We start from the raw sequence: 25,082 nt of genomic DNA, 5'->3' as shown, positions 1-25,082 counted from the left end.
CTCAAAAAAAAAAAAAAAAAAGTCCCCAAACAACAAATGCTGGTGTGGATGCGGAGAGAGAAGAACACTCCTACACTGCTGGTGGGACTGCAAACTAGTTCAACCTCTGTGGAAAGCAATATGGAGATACCTCAAAGCAATACAAGTAGATCTACCATTTGATCCAGCAATTCCACTATTGGGCATCTACCCAAAAGATCAAAAGTCACTTTATGAAAACGACACCTGCACTCGAATGTTTATTGCAGCACAATTCACAACTGCAAAGCTGTGGAAACAACCCAAGTGCCCATCAATTCATGAGTGGATTAATAAAATGTGGTATATGTATAGCATGGAGTACTACTCAGCTTTAAGAAACAACAGTGATATAGCACCTCTTGTATATTCCTGGATAGAGTTGGAACCCATTCTACTAAGTGAAGTATCTCAAGAATGGAAAAACCAGCACCACATGTACTCACCAGCAAATTGGTATTAATGGATCAACACCTAAGTGGACATATAGGAGTAACATTTATTACTCAGGAGGGTTGGAGGGGGGAGGAGGGGATGGGTATATACAACCACAACGAGTAAGATGTGCAACGTTTGGGGAATGGACACGCTTGAAGCTCTTACTCGAGGGGGGAGGGGAGCATGGGTAATATATGTAACCTTAACACTTGTACCCCCATAATATGCTAAAATAAATAAATAAATAAATAAAATATCTAATAAATGAAATGCAAGTGGAAGAGGGGAGAATTGCACTGATGCCTACAAGTTACTTTTGAAATATACCCAAAAAATGAGATGAGTTGATGGGCAGTTGGATGGATGAAGAGGTAGTGGTAAAGCAAACATAGCAAAATGTTAACAATTATAGCATATACACACTGGGTATATAAGCATTATAGTATAATTCTTTCAATTTTTCTGTAAGTTTGAAAATTTTCCTAATAAAACATAGTGGAGAAATTACTTTTTTAAAAAATCAAGGCATTTTAATCCATCGTTTTAAATTGACAAAAATAAAAATGAAGAATAAAAAATAAAAATGAAACATTTGTCCATACGTAAACACCCTATGTACATAAAAAATATACCAACCATAATACTTTATACACAAAAAGCCCTCTTCTCTGGGGTAACAGGTATGACATCAATGTGATATCCATGGACATGTCCAATGACCCTTGCAGATGCCCTGCTGAACTGTATTACAGCTGATCTAACCATTTCAGGCATCCCTAAAATCCCACTGCTGAGCCCAGTCAATCCTACAGGAATTCACTGAGCTCATTTGGACACCTCAGAAGGAGGAATTGGCCCTCTATTCTTTTTTCTCACAGTCCTAACCTTAGATTCAGCTTATTAGTTTCAAAAGTGCACACAGACCATTAAAAGTTGAGAATATTATTTCTCTCATCTCCTGAGAAAGCAAGGTAGAAGTATCACCCTATTTTGTTTCTCATTGCACAAAACTCTATTAATAAAAATTTGACACCAAAAGGAAAATAAATCAAGATAAGTACCTCTAAAAAATATGAGAGCGAATTATTTCCCATTAGCTGGTATTGGTCTTCATTTCTTTTCCAGGGATCTCAACTTCTTAAAGTTCTGTTTCTATGCATAGTATCCTGCCTTAAATGCCCTGCATTACTAGGGAAACTTTTTTATTAACACCCTATTTCTGTCTTTTTTTTTCTATGTAACTGCTCCCACACTCATATGCCTCTCATTATTTTGTGACTCATATTTTAACACTCTGATGAATTCAGGAGGTGAGGTAGGCATCCTCACCTTTCTAAGGAGGTGAGATAAGCATCAGAATTATAAAAAGCATTGAGAATGATACTTTCTAATCAGCCAAGGTTTTATGCCCAGGATTCCTTGAAGACTATACGAATCTTCCATAAACCTGAATGCTAGTCAGCTGTCCCTTTGGCCCAAATGATAAAGAAACTGTAGTGATCAGAGAGAAAATAAACTCTGTAGTGAAATACACAAATTCAAAAGGAGAAGAGAAATTATGTAAATATGCTGACACATAGCTCACGTCAGTTCTATTTTTTTCCCTTAGTCTACCCTCACCAAAGTTTTTAATAATATCCTAAGGACCCTATGTAAAAACTGACGTATATTGCCCATGGCCCACCTCCCCCCTCAAGTCAGAGCCTCAAGCGTGACCATCCCCCAAACACTGCACATCTCACTCATTGTGTTTGTGCTCAATGACAGTGGATAAAATAGTAAATATGGTGAATATGCCTTTTGTTCCTCAATATCCACTTCCTTTCTTCCATAGTAAAAATTGGACTTGTAACTCTTCAAAATAAAAACATGTCCCTCCCTCCCCTGCAACTAGATATGCCCATGTGACTAAGTTCTAATCAATGGGTTATAAGTGGAAAAATTATTGTGGTAGTTTCAAGTAATCTTCCTTAAAGGACAAGAGATATGTACTTTTTTGCCCCTTTGTTCTTTGACCCTTCCTGTATTCTATTACCTAGATGTGGATATAAAGGCTTCTTAGACAATGAGGACAAGGACAGCACTCAAAGGACAATGGAGTAATCTGATGGAAAAGGCTGGGTCTCTGAAGATGTGTGGAACACAACCTATCTCTGGACTTTTATGTAAAAAGAAATAAACTTCTTGTAAAGCCTTTGTTAATTTGGCTCTCTATTACTGGTAGGTGAACTTAATCCCAACTGATCATATAGGTAAGGAAAAATAGGAGGTTTAAGAGATTCCTTTTGAGTGAGCTGCAGAATCGTCCCACTGAGTCTTCTTCTGGGAAAGGAGATGAAGGATTTTTTATTACTATTTCTCCAATATATTGTGGCAGATCCAAAGGGTTGTTTGTATAAAGAGTGAATTTAGCTTAGCAAATGAGCTAAGTTTTTGGCATATTTACAGAATGCTAATAGTTGCTATGAAGTTTAATCGCATTGATAACTTGACAGAGTACATGAGCTTATTAACCATTAACATATTTTACTGATCATATGGCTTTTAAAACCTTTGGACTATTTACAGTGTTGCTTTCAATCAATTCCAGGAGGCCCAACCAATTATGATATAAGCATAGAAAACTTAAAAATCCACTCCTAAAAGAATCAGACCTAAATAAGTCCATAAAACAATCACTCAACCGTGTAACAGGGCTAATTAACCAATGGGATACATTATATAATCACTCTCAGAAATCTGTCAGTTTAAAGACACTATCAAGAGGCTTGAAAGATTAAAGTATCATAGAAGACAAAGACCAAAGATGAATAGAAGAAAGTTTGTTACAAGTCACCAACTTTTTAGATTGACAATCAAAATGCACATATGAAAAAAATGTTAAAGTTTTCAGCACAGCAATAAAATTTCTCACAACTCTATATAAATTACTACAATTTTTCAAAAAGAGATGCTTTCTATAAATTGAGTTGAGATTATAGAAGTGTATATGGTTTACTGAAACCTTAGAGATCTGTGATGGCTTATAAGTTAAATGGACTTTTAAAACAATTAAAAAAATCTCCAGAGTATAAAATGGCTTGTTAATCTAGAAACCTATCATGAGATATACTGAGCCTATCTAACATGAGCAAGTAATAAGATAAATAATAAGGGCAAAGGGTAATTTTCTCTAACAATCTAGAGATTTCTTTATAATCTTATTAGAGGGCACTTTTGAACTAATAAGTAAATGGAAAATAAAATTCATGATAACAAATATTTAACTCATAGATTTTGAGTAACTGCATAGAACAAGGTACACTTATACTTTAATCCCACATTTGACACCAAGCTTTCGGTTTTAAGGAAAAAAGGTATTTCTTTAAGATAAAAAGAGTTCAATTTCGAATAGCAATGGCATATTCCTTGACTAGGTCGAATTCCAGAACATTAGTCATATATCTTCAAGGAGAAACAAAATCAAATTTAAAGAGATAGTCTTTTCTCATTTTAGTCTTTCCCAATGATGAGAAATGTATTTTTATCTTCTACCACATGACGTGTCAGCTTACAAAATGAAGTCTCTACAGCAAGGCATGTGCTCCTGATCCCTCTGAGCAGACCTCTTCTTAAGTGAAAAATTCTTTCCTGAAATGAATTATTCAAAGCTGAACAACAAAACATAGCAGTAAAGAAGACAAGTGACAAAAAATTAAGAAGGGGACTTTTTTTCTTCTTTTTCCCAACAAAAACAAATATAAAACTATATAATGCACACACTGTGTTCAAGAATATTTTTTAAAGGCTCTTAGGATAAAATAACTGAAAAAATATATACAAAATACTAGTAACTTCCTTGGGGTGGCAGACATTCATACTAGAGATTTTCCATTTATTCTGTTTTTTCAAATTTTCTCCAGCATTAGTTTTGTCATTTTTAATACTTAAAAAATATTACAATTACAATTAAAAGCAGGAAAGTCTTTTAAAAAGGAGTTGTCTTCTTTCTGGTCAGAGAATAGTGATAATTTAAGGATATTTATTTTGTGCAATGATATAATGCCTTAATCTCAACTTGCTGCTCAGAAGCTTAATAGAAATGCAGAATCTCAGGCCTCATCTCAGATTCACTGAATCAGCAGCTTACATTTTAATAGAATTCCAAGGTGTTTCATGTGCACATTAAGCAGTGAAGCACTGTTCTGAAGTGTTCATCTAGAAATAAAACACCTATCTGGATTCTTTTCTAAGTCCTTCCTGTATGTTGGTCCACACTGATCATGTTTTTGATTTACCTGTTCATGCAATTTCAGTAAACACTGACAATAAGAAATAATGATGATAAGAAAATATTAATCATTCCATTAAATTGTGGGCAATGTTTTTAAAAGAAAGCAGAGTTCCAAACTTTAAACTCTAACTACCATCCTCTATTACATTAATCATACCCATTGCAATGGACCAAAAGCAGAACATAAACTGAGTATGCCAGAAGAACTTTTGATAAAGTCTGAAACCCACTAATAAGGAAACACTAGAACCACAGGGTGGCATGATATTGCAGTACTGGAATATCTGAGTAAGCCCTGCCTCTACCTTACTAATAAGGCCTGTTCAACAACTTGAGTTTTCAGTTACTTTGAACCGCCTACCTGAAGCAGGGTTTTTCAACCTTGGCAATATTGATATTTTGAGATGGATAATTCTTTGTTGTGGATTATCCTGTGCATTGTGGGAGGTTTAGCAGCATCTCTGGCCTCTACCCAACAGATGCCAGTAGCATGCCCCCAGCTGAAACAACCAAAGGTGTTTCCAGACACTGCCAAATGTCTCCTGGCAGGGGACCATTTCCCCCCATCCTCCATCAGAACCCACTGATCTAGGAAAAGAACAATCATCAGAAAGGGAGCCTGCCAATGTAGGTCAATAATCTTATTTGGGATTTTCCTAAAAAGACACAGCTAAGAGTACAACTGAGCTTTTAAAATTATACACATATTTGTGAGATTTTTTTTTTTTTTGAAAGCTCCATGAGAGTAACAAACAGGCTTGATTTTTCTAGTAATTGTATTCTCAGAAATTTCTGGCCTGTGGTAAGTGTTTGGGTTAAAACACATACAAACCATACCCTTAGTATTGGACAGTTAATTACCAATCAATTTTCTAGTTAAACTAGCATGATTTCTACTACATGTGTTATCATTTCTTAAACGTACTTCTCTTATCCACTTTAACTAGAAAAATATTCTACTAGTTAAATCATATCTAAAAATTATTATGATATGACCAGTAACCACTATATCCAAACCAATTATATCCAAACCACTATATCCAAACCAATTATGACTCTTGGAACATGAGGTTGCAGTAAAGGAAAGAAGAGACATTGCCATGGAAATTAGAGGTGCTGTCACCTCTGTCCAGAATGCTCTCTCTTTGCTTGGCTTATTGCTCAGTACTCATCTCAAGACCTCATGCTCTAAGAAATGTTCTCCAAACACTCCAGACAAGCAATTTTTAAACCTTTTTTTAAAGCCACACTTACATTCAAAATCTAATGAGACAAATGGCAATTATACATCAATGGTTTTTTTTTTGTTTTTTTTTTTTTTTTTTGAGACAGAGTCTTGCTTTGTTGCACAGGCTAGAGTGAGTGCCGTGGCGTCAGCCTCGCTCACAGCAACCTCAAACTCCTGGGCTCGAGCGATCCTTCTGTCTCAGCCTCCTGAGTAGTTGGGACTACAGGCATGCGCCACCATGCCCGGCTAATTTTTTCTATATATATCAGTTGGCCAATTAGTTTCTTTCTATTTATAGTAGAGACGGGGTCTCGCTCTTGCTCAGGCTGGTTTTGAACTCCTGACCTTGAGCAATCCGCCCGCCTCGGCCTCCCAGAGAGCTAGGATTACAGGCGTGAGCCACCGCGCCCGGCCACATCAATGTTTTTTAAAATAGGAAAAAAAATCTGATGAAAACTATAAACTTTCTCCTTAGAAAAACGCACTTGTATATAAACCTCCCCATTTAATTTCAGAAAATTTTTGTGAACCCCCTAAAATCTATCAATAAACAACGGTCTCTCTCATTTTTGCAGAACCATTAATATTTTACTGTCTATACCATAAAATCTACCAATTAAAGTAAATGCTGAAATTTAGTTTCTCATTCACATCAACTGAAAAATTGTGTGGCTTTTATCTTGTCAACTGGGCAGCTTATATGGTGATTCTGAGAATCTTTTGAAATAGAGTATAGTCATGTATCGCTTACTAGCAGGGTTATGTCTGAGAATGTGTCATAAGGAGATTGTGCCATTGTGCAAACATCAGAGTGTACTTATACAAACCTAGATGATTTAGCCTACTCCATACCTAGGTTATATGGTACAGCTTATTGCTCCTAGGCTACAAACCTGTACAGCATGTTACTGTACTGAATACTCAGGCAACTGTGTAGCACAATAAGTATTCGTGCATCTAAACATATGTAAACATAGAAAAAGTACAGTAAAAATACAGTGTAAAAGATAAAAAATGGTACACCTGTATAAGACATTGACCAGGAGTGGAGCTTACATGACTAGAAGTTGCTCTGGGTAAGTCAGTGAGTGAGTGGTGAGTAAATATAAAGGCCTAGGACATTACTGTACCTACCTAAGAATTTAAAAACACTGTACAAGGCTGGGTTCAATGACTCACACCTATAATCCTAGCACTTTGGGAGGCTGAGGTGGGAGGATCACTTCAGGCCAGAAGTTCAAGATCAGCCTGAGCAACATAGTGAGACTCTATTTCTACAAAAAAGAAAGAAAGAAATCACCCAGGCATGGTGGCATGTACCTATAGTCCCAGCTACTAGGGAAGCTGAGGGGGGAGGATGGCTTGAGCCCATAAGTTTGAGGTTGCAGTGAGCTATGATGATGCCACCATACTCCAGCCTGGGCAACAGAGTGAGACTATCTAAAAAAACAAAAACAAATAAAAAATACTGTATACTTAGGCTACACTAAATTTATTTTAAAATTAAGAATTGTGCTACAAAATTACACTACTAGGTGATAAGAATTTTTTAGCTTCACTATAATCTCATGGGACTGCTATCATATATGTGGTCCAAACTGACTGAAATGTTATGCAGTGTATGACTGCATATGAGAAAAATGCTTATGAACTATAAAGCACTAGCAATATGTAGACACAATACGTTCTTCATTTCTGTCTCCCCAACCAGATTATAAGGAATTTGGGAGTAGGGACTATACATTATAACTCTCCTGAATACTTTTTTGTATTCAGCAAAACTGAATGAATGCTTCTTAATGTCTATCTCAAGCGAGAAACTCTGGCTTGTTTCTGCAGTTAGAGGTGATGATGGTAGTAACCACCTCTAATTATATCCAAAGATAATACAGACAGATTAAACATTTCACTTGCTTCATAAGAACTTCACTTACCTAGCTGGGCAGGGTAGCTCATGCCTGTAATCCCAGTGCTTTGGGAGACCAAGGCAGGAGGATCACTTGAGGTCAGGAGTTCCAGACCAGCCTGGGCAACATGGCAGGACCTCATCTCTACAAAAATTTTTTAAAAATTAGCCAGGCATGGTGGCACACACCTATAGTCCCAGCTACCTGGAAGGCTGAGGTAGAAGGATCACCTGAGCCCAGGAGTTCAAGAATGCAATGAGCTATGATAGTACCACTACATTGCAGCCTGGGTGACAGAGCAAGACCCTATCTCTAAAAAAGTGAATAAGAAAGAAATTTACTTGCTTAGTCCTATCTTTTTAAGTCATGTATTAGTTCACCTACTCATCTACTCCAATACTGTAGCTATTGCAGAAAGTTAAATGTCTGAAAAACGTGACTGATTTGTATTAATAAATCATAAATTGGAGAGAGAGAAAAATGTTTCATGGTGAATTCTACTCTAATTTTAATTCTCAGATAGACACTGGTAGCATATGATGAATACCATGATGAATAATAAATGCCAGCTATGTTACAAATCCACAGGGTTCTGGATAAATTCTACCCTCTTTTAGAGTTCACCTCAAGTCACCATTTCATGAACTCTATTTTTGACTAGCTTTATTTCCCTTGACTTTGAATTGCCTAGCATTTTTGTCCACAGTTGCTCAGTCCTCGTTATCATAAATTTTTTGAGAATTGGATATACAAATACTTGTCTCATCCTTAGCCAAACCAAGTTCTTTGCTTTTATTTTTTCTTCTGTAAAAACTGGTACTAATAATACCAGTTGTCAATGTGTCTGTATCATAGACCAAATTAACATGAATATGGTGACAAAAGCCTTCTAATATTAACAGTTTATAAATGAAGAAAGTAGGTCATTCTTTTCAGGGTTAGGACTCTGAGAGATTCTATATACAAATGTTCAGGATCTCATTCTCATTTGACTTTCTTTGGTAGGTGAGGGGGAACGAATGGAATGCTGGTGCCTAAAGTCCTGTTATATCACTTCATTTCACTTTTCTTCGATACTGCTGCTAGGCCACAATGTTTGGCTCATCCTTTGAGAAAACATATGAAAAGACCAGTACAGTAGTTCACACCTACGATTCTAGTACTTTGGGAGGCCAAGGCAGAGGATTGCTTGAGACCAGGAGTTCAACACCAGCCTGTGCAAGAGTGAGACCCCTGTCTCTACAAAGAAATAGAAAAATTAGCCAGGTGTGATGGTATCCCCAGCTATCTGGGAGGCTAAGGCAAGAGAATCACTTGAGCCCAGGAGTTTAAGGTCACAGTGAGCTATGAAGACATCACTGCACTCTAGCATGGGCGACAGAGCAAGACCCCGTCTCAAAAAAAGAATGATCCCAGTTCTTACATCTATTTTGCAAAGATGCCAGGAATACAAATAAGATACCAGGAAGCACTTAGGAGGAAAGGCATTGCACAGACAAAGTACATTAAAGAACTACTTTCACATTTCCAAATTCTGTGCCCAATTTTTAAATTGGTAGTTTAAAAAACAGAGGCTAACATAGAAATCAGCAAAATAATCAAAGCAGAAAACTGAAATCAACAAAAAGCAAAAGCAAGAGATTAACAAGGAGGTATATTAGAAGGTTATCAGACATAACATATAGACATCTCCTTGAAAATGACATCTATCCTGACTAATTGAACAGAATGAAAGGTTGTTAAACAAGCTCCAAGTTCAAGTAAATCTCTAAATTAAACTCGTCTTGGACACAGGGCATGGTGGCTCGGGCCTAGAATCTCAGCACTTTGGGAGGTGAGACAGGAAGCCAGGAGTTCCAGACCAGGCTGAGCAATATAGTGAGACCCTGTCTCTATAAAAAATAGGAAAAAAAAGATTAGCTAGGCATGGTACTATATGTCTGTAATCCCAGGTACTCTGGAGGCTGAGTCAGGAGGATCATTTGAGCCCAGGAGTTCAAGACTGCAGTGAGCTATGATTTTGCCACTATACTCCAGCCTGGGGTACAGAGCAACACTCTGTCTCTAAAAATAAAATTAAAAAATAAACAGTCTTGGATAATTATAATGAAGAAAGAGAATGAACAAATGGGTCACAAATTTGCTGCCAAAATGTGCAAGGGTTTTGGAATTTAATTATTGATATATTTAACATAAACAAGAGGGAAGCCAAAAGGCAAAAATAACACTTGGAGATTAGCAGGAGGAAGGCCACAAGAACAGTAAAGAACAAAACTTTACTACATGAGGCCGGGCGCGGTGGCTCACGCCTGTAATCCTAGCACTCTGGGAGGCCGAGGCGGGCAGATTGCTTCAGGTCAGGAGTTTGAAACCAGCCTGAGCAAGAGCGAGACCCCGTCTCTACTATAAATAGAAAGAAATTAATTGGCCAACTAATATATATATAGAAAAAATTAGCTAGGCATGGTGGTGCATGCCTGTAGTCTCAGCTGCTGGGGAGGCTGAGACAGGATTGGATTGCTTGAGACCAAGAGTTTGAGGTTGCTGTGAGCTAGGTTGACACCATGGTACTCACTCTAGCCTGGGCAACAAAGCGAGACTCTGTCTTAAAAAAAAAAAAAAAAAACTTTAACTACATGAGGATCACAATTTTTCTGTGGAATATGTTTGGATTTTCCTGCACCCCTCCCCACAACTGAGAAACAAAAAATATTACAAATGATATCACAAATATTCCTCAGTGCCACAGTGGGTGATACAGGACTATTATGAGCAATAATAGTCATCTTATTATAAGGCATGGCTTAAAGGGTCATTCATATAATTATTATATTCTTTCCCCTCTCTCATGCTCTACCTACAAATCTATGCATATTCTGCTTGCTAGTTACTATGTTGAAAACCTATACATCTATAATTCCTTTTATAAATCAAACTAATTAATGCTCAGATAGAAATCATAAACATGAGCATCAAGAAAAAATGGATATAGAGCCTGACCAGAAAGAAGTAGAAAAATGAAATATTTCAGGATAATAAATTTAGAAGCAAATGGCTTAATGCTCCCATGGTTATCAAAAAGTAAATTACCACCCATCTTGTAAATTTATATAGGGCCCTCCCTCAGAACAGCTAACTTTCTTCACATTCATGATTAATATTCCTCTTTCAATCTCTACTTAGTCTAAGTAGTTGGCAAGATTTTAGAGGGGAGTTGTTAGTTTAGGGAACTAAAATTGTGGAGAGAATGACTTAGGCAAGTCCTCACTCAGAATTACTAGCATCTTATGACATCTGACCATTAGTCTGCCTGTTAATGCAATAAGTTTATATTTGGCACCATTATGCCTGATACTGTCATACGCACGTGTGATTCAAAAAGGAATAAGACTAGCATAATTCCTATTTTTGTGGCCCTTAAAAGTCTAGTGAGACAGACACTAAACAAGCAACTACAAATGTGATAGGCATTATAAAAGGGGAAAGGGAGGAGCTATGGAAGATAGTATAATACAGGGAACTAACCCAGACAGGAAAGTTAAGAAAAAAAAAATCTCCATAATCAAGAGATAGTTGAGACTCGATGGGTGAAAAGGAGTTGATTAGGTTGTTCCTGGAATAAGCATTTAACTTCCTCCCTTTGCTACTCACATGAAGAATAATAGTACTCTTTCACCTTCTCTCTTATTCCAGTTTGCAATCTTTTTTCAAGTTCAATGCCTTTCAAAGTTTAAGACATGCTGAATTTAATAGCTTGTATACGAGCAGGCAGGAGAAAAGAGTCTACAGAAGAATCTACCCACTGCCACTGATTCCAAACATTAGGTTCACAGATTTAGTTAGACCTAACTTTCAGAAGCACAGTTCAAGTTAATTCAGTTAGAAGTTAGAAAAGAGAAAATAAAGATATAACTTTCTACACATGAGATACTACTAAATAACAGCAGAAAAAACAAAAAAACCTTTCCTTCTTCCTCATGAGATTTAAAAATGATTCCTAAGAGATTTGGTCCTAAAAAATAAAAATATAAAGAACTGAATGGGCCAGGCGTGGTGGCTCACACCTGCAATCCTAGCACTCTGGGATGCCGAGGCGGGCAGATTGCTCGAGGTCAGAAGTTCAAAACCAGCCTGAGCAAGAGCGAGACCCCATCTCTACTATAAATAGAAACAAATTAATTGGCCAACTAATACATATAGAAAAAATTAGCCGGGCATGGTGGCACATGCCTGTAGTCCCAGCTACTAGGGAAGCTGAGGCAGGAGGATCGCTTGAGCCCACAAGTTTGAGGTTGCTGTGAGCTAGATGGATGCCACAGCACTCACTCTAGCCTGGGCAATAAAGCAAGACTCTGTCTCGAAAAAAAACAACAAAAAAAAAAACAACTGAATGGAGGACAGTTAAGAAGAAATATGAAATAAGGCGGTGAACTCAAGTCTGATATATATATATTTTTTAACATCCCAAAGATAACACTTTAATCAAATCTGATATTTTAAAGAAATACTCTTAGACTACCTAGCCATTAGTAAGTAGAGGTATCTTCAGTGAATAGTAACTGCTATTCTTGTCTAATCTCCAACTGGCCAAGATACAAACTATTCCCTTTGCCCGAAGCTATATCCAGTATCACCGGCTTAGCTGGTATTTCCAAAGACTCTGACTCAGAGGAATCTCAAGATGATGAAAGGGCTTGGCATCTTTGAATAAAACAATGAGTGTTTAGTGGGTGAGAGACTGTAGACTCAGTGTTCCTTAGTCCAAAGTCAGAGGATACTAGACAATCTTCTCAAGTGTCTAAATTTTCACAGAAAAATAGGTTTGGGGTATTGTTTGGCCTTAAAAATAAAAAGGGTTATTTCAATTTCTTGTAAATATCTTTGGAGGCAAAGGCTTTAACTGGCCTGTTAGATCATCTGCGTCAAAGGCTTGTTTTTACCATTGGTACCATTGTCCCACTGCCAGCGTAAAAAATCTGTACAAACAGCTCAGTAATTACCCAACCTCTTTTATCAATAAAACTAGTAAAAAAAAAAAAACAAACACAAATTAACTTTACAAATGTATTATAAAGCAAAGAAAACTAGAAGTATTTTTCATTATAAATAATCAGAGATCTCAAATTTTTAACCCAGAGAGTAGAAACTGATTACTTTAAAACAAACTAAAGCCATGAAAGAAGTTGTGGGCTAAAGCATATCATATGTTAGATGCAGGCACCTACTGACTAATTGTAATATTGCATCCTTATGTTAGTCATGGATATTTGGAGGAAGAGCCAAGTTTCTGAACCAATAAGATTCCCATAGGCCAGGCATGGTGACTCACACCTGTAATCCTAGCACTTTGGGAGGCCAAGGTGAAAGGACCACTTGAGCCAAGGAGTTTGAGGTTGCAGTGAGCTATGATGACAACACTATACTCTAGCCCACGCAACAGAGTGAGACCTTGTCTCAAAAAAAAAAGAGATCCTCATAATCTCTTAGACCAGGGAGTATAGCAGTGTGAAGAAGAAAATGGTGAATGGTGATCAGTGGATAAAGAAAATTCCTATGCTAAAGAATATAACACAAACAAAAAGTAAGCTGACAGGAATGTACTAAAACCCTCAGCAAGGCAAATTGATCTTGGTGACACATAATTCCAAGAATCCTAAACTTAATCTTCTTTTTGAAATATTTTAACTTTATCTTTTGGATTTTAATTTTTAGGGACATTATGTTTAATTTCAACATGGAAAAATAAAAATAGGATTCACTTGACATAAGTTTATGTTTTAAAGGGAAACTTACTCTTAAAAGTAAGAGATATATTTCATAAATGATTCTTCACCAAGAGAAAAGCATAGGTAGGGAAAGAAAATGAGGTTTACAACAGGGAGAATTGTGTTGAAACCCCTAGCTCTAGTATACTTAAATGACCTTAGGTACACTGCTTAACATTTCTGAACCTTCTTCATTTATTTACCTTAAAATATTATTTTAAGAACTTGACACATACGAGGTACTCTCAACAAATGGCTATTGTTATAATTATTATGGTATTGCTAGCTATATAAATTTTTCACAGGAAAGCTTTTGGGCAATAAAACTATATGTTACTATGCCAGAAAATACCTGACCAGTTAAGTTTTATAATTCCTATGCAATTCCTGGTTCTGAGGATATTTGTGTTTAGTAGAAAGAGCTTGAAATAAGGAACATGAATACTTCTTTTCAGATATTTAATTTGTTAACTTATAGAAGACAGAAAATACTACATGGTATATTTCATATTTAATACTCCATAGGCAGATATTACTTCATCAGACAGAACTGTACCTCCCTATATTTCCATAATTACCTACCAGAAACTGGCCAGCCATGCTCAAAATTTTATTAATAACTTGAACTATCCAACCCTGGTGGTAGGATGCAAGAACAGTTTACTTCCCCTCATATTTAAAAGGCATATATTCTTCAAGAGCTAGAAAATCAGCCAGCACCACCTAACCACATGGTGCTATTCTCACTTTCTCTCCTTGAGTCAAGTTTGCTAATCAACTTCTCCAAGAGAGGCCATTCTGTTACTCTATCAGGTAAAAGGCAATAGCAGAGGTCTGTTCTCTCTAAGGTTAGGATGAGCCAGGCACAGTGGCTCAGGATTACACCTGTAATCCCAGCACTTTAGGAGGCCAAGGCAGGAGGATCACTTGAGGCCACGAGTTTGAGACCAGCCTGGGCAACACAGCAAGACCCTATCACTACAATAAATAAATAAGAAACAAGGGGAAAAAAAAAGCTGGGACAGTTACTGAGACTTTTCTGAATAAGACCCTGTGATTTCACAAGATATAGATTTAAGTAAATATAAAGGCTAGGGATGATTTCCTAAAGAAAATGTGAAGCACATATTCTCTGATTAAAAGGAAGGAAAAAAGAAATGCATCCAACCCAACTAAGCAGAGTAACCCTGGACATCAAAGGCTGGAAATGAATGTAAACATCCTGGACTTGATTTCTCTTGGGAATGGCAGGGAAAGTAAAAGTTTTCTCTAAATTAAGTTTCATTTATCTACTTATAGATATAAGGAGATAAATATATAGAGATAGATATACATATATAGATATGTAGATATAGATATACACTGTATAGATATACAATGTATATATATACAATGTATATATATACACAATGTATATATACACAAAGAAACTGTGAAAGAAAATCAATATAAGTTTTTAAAATACACACATACAAATATATACATTGTATATCTATGACTATATATAGCACCACCATCTTCCACTGGAAATGAAATGTTAAGGAAGGTGGCTAACAAATCTTACTTTTAAAAAAAGAGGAAACAATAATGCACTAGATCACAGAAAACTGAAAAAAGAAAGCCATTAGTTATTATGATAAATTCTACGACAAAATTCAATTCCATTTTGGATATCTCAGTTATTGGGTAAATTGTTATTAATAATATCTTTATTACTTTATACATTTTGATTCATCAGTTTTTAAAACCACTTTCTATAAACAACTCTATAAGGTAGATAGAATTAATTCTCTTTTATATGCAAAAACATGAGAAAAATATGTTAGGTGACTTGTCCACAAAACTAGTTACTAGAATAGCCAAAACTGGAACATAGGTTTCTTTAACTGCAAGGCCTCTCTACTACTCTGGTGGTTTCAAATTGTATTTTAGCCCTAGAATCCTCTCTCAACCTAAATCTTTTGCAGAAGCCCACTAATTTAACAGATACAATTGGAGCTGCTCCCAACTAAAGTAGCTATTGGGGCCAGAGCCATGTATATCCAAGCTGGCCCCTCCTCCCCCATGATGGACTTTGAGACTCCTCTGGGAAATAGCATGACTCCAAGGAACAAGGTGTAAAATACCACCATCAAAGGTTATCCCCTGACTCATTTCCCAAGGGAAATGAGTAACTTTATAATATAAAGTTACAATCTAAATATGAATAAGACTATTAATCAATAAAATGACATCTCTCACAGCTACTGTATCTAAGACTTTCATAGTCATAAACATATATTGATGGAAATAAAAGTTATATCCCATATGTACCATTCCAAAGTTCATGGCCACATAGAGTTTAGTAATTACAAAATTGCTCCTATGCACTGTGTGATATAATGGAAAAGGGGTGGGAAAGAGTATTCCATTTCTTCAGCACTACTACCATCTCATTTACAATTCTAGCTAAGCCACTTGTTTCCATAGTTAAATATAGACACCTTTCTTCAAATAAAATCTTATTAACTATTCTAGTTAAATAAAGAAGGGGGCAGGGGAAAGCAGCAGCCTCTCTAAAGCAGCCTGAGGCTATTAGAATACTCAAATGGAGGCACAGCTGGCAAAAATAAAGGATTATTTCCAGGTTTCCAAGCAGTTCTTAAAACTCACATCATAAACCTCACATGCTATTGATGGACTGACATCTGTGAAGGAGAGGCAATAATACCTGATTCATAGGCATAAGTAAATGTACTAGAATGGAAAGTACAGCATAAACTCCCTATCCATACCCACCAGAATAAACCATTATATATCACTATTCTACACAATGCTCATAAAAACAAAAAGTATTTTTTTAAAAATCCAGCCAGGTACAGTGGCTCATGCCTGTAATCCTAGCACTTTGAGAGGCTAAGGCAGAAGAATCACTTGAGGCCAGGAGTTTGAGACCAGCCTGCACATTATAGTGAGATCCCTGCCTCTACAAAAAAATAGAAAAATCAGCTGGGCATGGGGCTGCATGCCTGTAGTCCTACTTCCTCGGAAGGCTGAGCAGGAGGATCACTTGGGCCCAGGAATTTGAGGTTGTAGTAAGATATGATGATGCCACTGCACTCTAGCCTGGGCAATAGAGCAAGACTCTGTCTCCAAAAATATAAAAAATTCTACCACAAACTTTCAAGAATTTGCACAGTTAAAATCAAGTAGGCTTTATTAATCCCAGGCACTAAAGAGAAAGCAAATCTCAAACTTGATTTATCTTTGAAAATAAACCTTAAATTCAGGAGAGAACCAAGGTGGAGATGATTGATAGTCTATATACCGTGTTTCCCCGAAAATAAGACCTACCCATAAAATAAGCCCTAGCAGGATTTCTAAGCATTTGCGCAATATAAGCCCTACCCGGAAAATAAGACCTAGTGATGGGCATGGCTACGCAGCATATCTGTGTGTCTCATTTGTGCGTGGAAATTAATGACTACATTGAAAAGAGAATGACAAGAAATCAGTGTGGAAACTTTGTGAAGCCTAGCCTGCAAGAGGTCGTGATTTGGGTGAAAAATTCATGGGATAAAATCACTGACAGTGTTGATACCAATGCACTCTGAGCAGGTTACATGGATAAGAGCTACTCATTTAATGAGAGCTCTATTGCTTGACATGAGAGATTGGGGCCAATGGTTCTAAAGGAAATAGAGTCGCAAGAACTTCAGGATGGAATTCGGGGTCTGGAGAGTTATGATGATGCTCCAGAAGAAGACGACTTAACTATACTTGAACAAATCTAGATTGTTGTACCGTACTTGAAAAAAATAACACATCCTCTGAATATAAGCCTTAGGGTGTCTTCTTGAGGAAAAATAAATATAAGACCCTGTCTTATTTTCAGGGAAACACGGTAGGTGAGGCATAGAGGCTTACACTTGTAATACCAGCAATTTGGGAGGCTGAGGCAGGAGAATTTCTTGAGGCCAGGAGTTCTGGACTAGCCTGGGAAACATAGCTAGACCCTGTCTCTACAAAAAAAAAAAAAAAAAAAAAAATTAGTGGGGCACAGTGGCACATACCTGCTACTCAGGAGGCTAAGGCAAGAGGATCACTTGAGCTCAGGAATTTGAGGCTACACTGAGCTATGATCGTGCCACTGCACTCCAGCCTGGGCAAAAAAGCAAGACTCTGTCTCTTAAAAACAAAACAAAACAACACCACCAAACAATGAGAGACTACATCTATAAAAAGCATCAGGAATATGAGAACTAATGTCAAAGTTTAAATCATATAAGGTCAGGAAACAACAACGACAACAAAGAAAAAACAAAACCCCTTGCATCAGCCCCAGAGAAGCCTTTATCAGCTCTACTTCTTTCTTACTACCAAACACATTCCATCTGACAAATTAGCTGTTGTATCTAAAAGTATACCTTAAAGTTATAATCAATAATAATTTAAAGGCTATCTGGTCTTCAGAAAAGGATGGCAAGCTGAAATGTAAGTTTGTTTTCTTCTTGTCTATGCTATAAATTACTCATGTGAGCTACAAAGCAATTAATTTTTTTCTCCACCTTTTAATTTGCTTAAAAGGGATTCTATTTGTCAACATCAGACCCATCCTACAAGAAATGCTACAAGGAGTTCTTCAATCTGAAGGAAAAGGAATTAATGAATAATAAGAATTCATATGAAGGTATAAAACTCACTGGTAACAGTAAGTACACAAATACAGAATGCTTTAATTATGGTGTATAAACCACTTATATCTTGAATAGGAAGACTAAAAGACGAACCTGTAAAAAATAATAACTACAGCAACTTTTTAAGAGATAGATAGTATAAAAAGATATAAATGGAAACAACAAAGACCCAAAAACCTCTAGCCGGGGCAAGAGTGAAACCCCTGTCTTAAAAAAAAAAAAATTTAAAAACTTGAGGGGTGTGATGTGTGATGGATTTAAAGTGTATAATTCTTTTAGATTTCTCTTTACTTCTTTGTTTGTTTTTTGTAAGAACAGTTATCATCTGTTTAAAATAACTGGTTATAAAATGTTATCTGCAAGCCTTATGGCAACTGTAAATCAAAAAACCTGTAGAGAGAGGGAAGAAGGAAGGAAGGAAGGAAGGAAGGAAGGAAGGAAGGAAGGAAGGAAGGAAGGAAGGAAGGAAGGAAGGGAGGGAGGGAGGGAGGGAGGGAGGGAGGGAGGGAGGGAGGGAGGGAAGGAAGGAAGGAGGGAAGGAAGGAAGGAAGGAAGGAAGGCCGGCCACAAAACAACCAGAAATCAAATAACAACATGGCAGTAGTAAATCCTTACCTATCGATAACAACATTGAATATAAAGGGACTAAACTCTCCAATCAAATGACATAGAATGGCTAAATGAATTTAAAAAAACAATAACAAGACCCAAGTATATGTTGTCTACAAGAAACCCACTTTACCTATAAAAACACATATAGGCTGAAAATAAAGAGATGGAAAAAAGATATTCCATGCAAATGGAAACCAAAAAAGAGCAGGAGTAGCTATACTGCTATCATATAAAATAAATTTAAAGATAAACTATAAAAAGAGACAAAGAAGATCATTATATAATGATAGAGGGGTGAATTCAGCAAAAGGATATAACAATTCTAAATATATATGCACCCAGCACTGGAGCACCCAGATATATAAAGCAAATATTATCAGAGATAAAGAGAGAGATAGACCCCAATACAATAATAGCTGGAGACCTCAACATTATACTTCAGCATTGAACAGATCATCCAGACAGAAAATCAACAAAGAAACATTGAACTTAATCTGTACCATACACCAAATGGACCTAATAGATATTTACAGAATACATCATGTAACAGCTGCAGAATACATGTTCTTCTTCTCAGCTCATGAATCATTCTCAAGAATAGACCATACATTAGGCCACAAAACAAGACTTAAAAAATGTTTTAAAAATTTAAATCATATCAAATATTTTCTCTGACCACAATGGACTAAACCTAGAAATCAACAAGAGGAACATTAGAAACTATATAAACACATGGAAATTAAACAATATGCTCCTGAATGACTACTGCATCAATGAAGAGATTAAGGAAGAAATTAAAATATTTCTCAAAACAAATTAAAATGAAAATATAACATATCAAAACCTAAGGGATACAAAAAAAAACAGTACTAAGAAAAATTTATAGCATTAAATGCCTATATCAAAAAAGTAGAACAGCTTCAAATAAACGACCTAATGATATATCTTAAAGAACTAGAAAAACAAGAGCAAACCAAGCCCAACATGAGTAGAAGAAATAATAAAGATCAGAGCAGAAAACAATGAAATTGAAACAAAAAAAATACAAAAGATCAACAAAAGGAAAGCTGATTCTTGAAAAGATAAACAAAATTGGCAAACCTTTAGCCAGACTAGGAAAAAAGAGAGAAGACCCAAATAAATAAAATCAGAGATTAAAAAGGAGACATTATAACTGAAACTGCATAAATTCAAAGGATCATTAGAGACTACTATCAGCAACTTATGCCAATAAATTGGAAAATCTAGAAGAAATGGATAAATTCCTAGACACATATAACCTACCAAGATTGAACCAGATAGAAATCCAACACCTAAATAGATCAATAACAAGTAAAGAGACAGAAGCAGTAATAAAAAGTCAAAGAAAAGCTCAGAACCCAACGTCTTCACTGCTAAATTCTAACAAACATCCAAAGAAGAACTAATACCAATCCTACTTCAACTATTCCAAAAAATTGAGGAGGAAGTAATACTCCCAAACTCATTCTATAAAGCCTATATCATCTTGATACCCAAACCAGACAAAGACATAACAAAAAAAGAAAAAAAGAAACGAAATCTATAGGCCAGGCCAGGTGTGGTGGCTCACACCTGTAATCCTAGCACTCTGAGAGGCCGAAGCGGGTGGATCGCTCAAGGTCAGGAGTTCGAAACCAGCCTGAGCAAGAGCGAGATCCTGTCTCTACTATAAATAGAAAGAAATTAATTGGCCAACTAATATATATAGGAAAAAATTAGCCGGGCATGGTGGCGCATGCCTGTAGTTCCAGCTACTTGGGAGGCTGAGGCAATAGGATTGCTTGAGCCCAGGAGTTTGAAGTTGCTGTGAGCTAGGCTGATCCCATGGCACTCATTCTAGCCTGGGCAACAAAGTGAGACTCTGTCTCAAAAAAAAAAAAAAAAAAAAGAAATCTATAGGCCAATATCTCTGATGAACATAGATGCAAAAATTCTTAATAATATATTAGCAAGCCAAATTCAACAACACATTAAAAAGATTATTCATCATGATCAAGAGGGTTTCATTCAAGGGATGGAAGGATCAACATATGCAAATCAATCAATGTGATACATCATACCAATAGAACAAAGGACAAAAACCATATGATCATTTCAACTGATGCTGAAAAAGCATTTGATTAAATTCAATATCCCTTCATGATAAAAACTTTCAAAAAACTGGGTATAGTAGGAACATAACTCAACACAATAAAACCTATATATGACAGACCCACAGTTAGTTTCATACTGAATAGGGAAAAACTAAAAGCCTTCCCTCTAAGATCTGGAACAAGACAAGGATGCCCACTTTCACCACTGTTATTCAATATAATACTGGAAGTTCTAGCTAGAGCAATCAGACAAGAGAAAGAAATACAGAGCATCCAAATTGGAAAGAAAGAAGTCAAATTATCCTTGTCTAAAGACGATCTGATCTTATATCTAGAGAAACCTAGACTCCACCAAAAAACTATTTAGAACTAATAAACAAATTCAGTAAAGTTGTAAAATCAACATACAAAAATCGGTAGCATTTCTATATGCCACCAAGAAGCAATCTGAAAAAGAAACCAAGAAATTAATCCTATTTATAATAGCTATGAATTAAATAAAATACCTAGGAAATAAACATAACCAAAAAGTGAAAGATCTCCACAATGAAAACTATAAAATGTTGAAGACAACACCGAAAAATGGAAAAATATTCCAGGTTCATGGATTAGAAGAATTAATATTGTTAAAATGTCCATATTATACAAAGCAATCTACAAATTCAATGCAATCCCCATCAAACTACCAGTGACATTATTCACAGAAATAGAAAAAATAATCATAAAATTTATATGGAACCACAAGAATTGCTTGTTGGCCTTTTGGCTAAGATCAACTGTAGTATATGGAACCACAAGAGACCCAGAATAGCCAAAAAAGAATCATATTACCTGACTTCAAATTTACTATAGAGCTGTAGCAACCAAAACAGCATGGTACTGGCATAAAAACAGACACACAAACAAGTGGAACAGAACAGAGAACCCAGAAATAAATCCACACATCTACAGTGAATTTATCTTTGACAAAGATAAGTTAGAAATCAAAGAACAAAGACACTTCTGGTATTATGCACATTGAGAAAACTTTACCAATGATCCACATACATGGTGACTGGCCATTATATTGCAACTGCTATGTATTTTAAACTAGAAAAACTTCCTGGTCACAACTAAAACTTGTGATGGAGAAGAGGGCTAGAAAAGTCATGAGAATTACACATACAGTAGCTTGATGGAAAAAGGGAAAAGAACAGCCAGTCCAAAGGGAGAGGAAAATGGAGTGGGCAGAGAGAAGTTTGAAAGTGACCATGCAGAAAGGAAAGGAAGGAACTACTAATAGATAGATAGAGACAGAGAGAGAAAAACTGAGGGTCAAAGAAAGACTGAGTCTTGGAGCAATCTTAGGCTAACCAGGCTCAGTTCCAGTCTACATATACCTTTTTATTATTATCCTCTATTCTTTGATATAATTTGAGTTTGACTATTTATAAAAAACCAAAAGAACCAAACTAAAACACAGTCTCCTACCTGATACTTCTACTCCAACAGACTGAATTTCTAAATCCATAGTCTCTTTTGATAAATTTTCTAACTTGAGTTTTCATCACAAATGCAGAGGACAAGATGGGCAGTAACATACTTTGGTGGGTTTCACTCCTATAATGTACTAATTTTTTTTTTTTTGAGACAGAGTCTCACTCTGTTGCCAGGGCTAGAGTGCCATGGCATCAGCCTAGCTCATAACAACATCAAACTCCTGAGGGGCTCAAGCGATCCTTCTGCCTCAGCCTCCTGAGTAGCTGGGACTACAAGTGTACACCACCATGCCCAGCTAATTTTTTTCTAGATATTTTTAGTTGTCTGACTAATTTCTTTCTGTTTTCAGCAGAGATAGGGTCTCACTCTTGCTCAGGCTGGTCTTGAATTCCTGACCTCGAGCGATCCTCCCACCTCCGCCTCCCAGAGTGCTAGGATTACAGGCGTGAGCCACCGCCCCCAGCCAATGTGCTAATATTAATATAGTCATTAGCTGAAACCTAGGATTTAAATTTACCAACTAAATATAGTAACTTGAGAGCAGGGCAATTCAAGAAAACACTTGAATTGTTACTACATAAGGTACTTCTTTCTAAGAAGCAAGTTTAAAGAAGATATTTCTCTGTTCTTCCCTCCCAAAGCGCGCTCGCGCGCGCTCTCGCTCTCTCACTCACTTGCGCTCTCTCTTTCTCTCTCTTCTTTTTTCTTTTTTTGAGACAGAGTCTCACTGTGTTGCCCAGGCTAGAGTGTCGTGGCATCAGCCTAGCTCACAGCAACCTCAAACTCCTGGGCTCAAGCGATCCTTCTGCCTCAGCCTCCCGAGTAGCTGGGACTACAGGCATGTGCCACCATGCCCGGCTAATTTTTTCTATATATTTTTAGTTGGCCAATTCATTTCTTTCTATTTTTAGTAGAGACAGGGTTTTGCTCAGGCTGGTTTTGAACTCCTGACCTTGAGCAATCCTCCCGCCTCGGCCTCCCAGAATGCTAGGATTAAAGGCATGAGCCACCGTGCCCGGCCCCAAAGCTCTCTTAATTCAATATTTTCATTCCAAAAAATGTCATACTTACCTTTGTTAATTAACTGAGGAGAAAGATCAGCAGAAACATGATTAAAGTGTATCTTATTATCAGCTGAAATCATCTTAGAACTATGTTTTCCTCATTCATCTCTAGTAGGATATTATACCTTATACCAGATATTCTTGTTTCTAAAGAAAAAGGAAAATAAGGCCGGCCGCAGTGGCTCACGCCTGTAATCCCAGCACTCTGGGAGGCCGAGGCGGGCGGATTGCTGGAGGTCAGGAGTTCGAAACCAAACTGAGCAAGAGTGAGACCCCATCTCTATGATAAATAGAAAGAAATTAATTGGCCAACTAATATATATATATAGAAAAAATGAGCCGAGCATGGTGACACATGCCTGTAGTCCCAGCTACATGGGAGGCTGAGGCAGCAGGATCGCTGAGCCCAGGAGTTTGAGGTTGCTGTGAGCTAGGCTGACGCCAGGGCACTCACTCTAGCCTGGGCAACAAAGCGTGACTCTGTCTCAAAAAAAAAAAATAAAAAGAAAAAAGAAAAAGGAAAATAAATCAGATCCTGTAAAATTCATGATTTTTTGGTTAAAAAAAATAGTAACCAAATACAGATAAGGCATAAATGAATCTAAAAATAAGATTTAAGTTAATGCACATTAAGTTAATGGACAAACCTGCTGGGTTTGTTTGTTTTTTTCCTTTTTTTCTTTTTAGAGACAGGGTCTTGCTGTGCCACCCAGGCTGGAGTTCAGTGGTGGCATCATTATCACTTTATTTACATCCTCTTTTACAGAAGCTAAAGCAATAGAAAAAGAGCAGCAAGGGGAAGCCTATACAAGTGTATTAGGGCTACTAAAGTAAACAATTCTCAATCTCAAAGAATATGCTTGGGGCTTTGAACAGCTGATATATGACTTTTACATCTGAGCCAATGGTTTCTGGCATAATCAGATTTGAAGCAATTCTTTCTAAGGACAAATTCACAAAATCCATACATTCTGAACAGTCCTTAATTATCTGCCAATCAATCATAATCATATTCTGACTCTTTTCTATATATTAAATAGAAGACATATAACATACAGTTCCTGTACTCAAAACTTTTTAGATTTAACTAGGGAAATAAATAACTGTACAAGGAAAGAGCTTGCAAATTATATAGGGAAAAGTAATTGTTAGAATATGTTATATACACTAAAGTGTCAAAAGAATATAAAGGAAAGCTAGACCAATGTAGTAGAAAAGACCAGTTCACAGAAACAACAATCAACTAAAGGTATTGTTAATATGACAGCAGATGTTCTCAAAAGCAAATTTAAAGGGAGCAAAAACAACCCAATTTCTATCTGTGTCAGACACAGATAACCTGAATAAATGTCACTGGAATCCCATCATATTAAATACAAGCCTTTCCCTGTATGATTCGTTAGAGATCAAATTCCCAACACTTCCTGAGAATGCAAAACCATTTCTATTTTAAAAGCCATCAATAATCACAAAGTGAAGGTCTTCAAAATGAAATTCAATGCAAATGC

General features: G+C 36.6%; 1 protein-coding gene across 4 annotated transcripts in view; it reads right to left on the bottom strand.

Annotated features, from left to right (window-relative positions):
• COMMD1 (copper metabolism domain containing 1) overlaps window positions 1-25,082 on the bottom strand; it is a 137,812-nt gene that overhangs the window by 46,246 nt on the left and 66,484 nt on the right. Inside the window, exon 3 of one of the 4 annotated variants that reach the window (XM_012764876.2) lies at window positions 4,011-4,086. The exons of the other annotated variants lie outside the window; for them this stretch is intronic. Within the exon in view, the coding sequence (XP_012620330.1) occupies window positions 4,011-4,086 (76 nt within the window). The remainder of the gene's footprint in view (window positions 1-4,010; window positions 4,087-25,082) is intronic. 4 annotated transcript variants of the gene reach the window in all.

This window comes from Microcebus murinus, chromosome 3 (genome assembly GCF_040939455.1).
Source record: "Microcebus murinus isolate Inina chromosome 3, M.murinus_Inina_mat1.0, whole genome shotgun sequence".
Classification (NCBI taxonomy): domain Eukaryota; kingdom Metazoa; phylum Chordata; class Mammalia; order Primates; family Cheirogaleidae; genus Microcebus; species Microcebus murinus.
The sequence above is the reverse complement of the archived record's forward strand: the minus strand, read 5'-3'. Positions and strand labels throughout refer to the sequence as shown.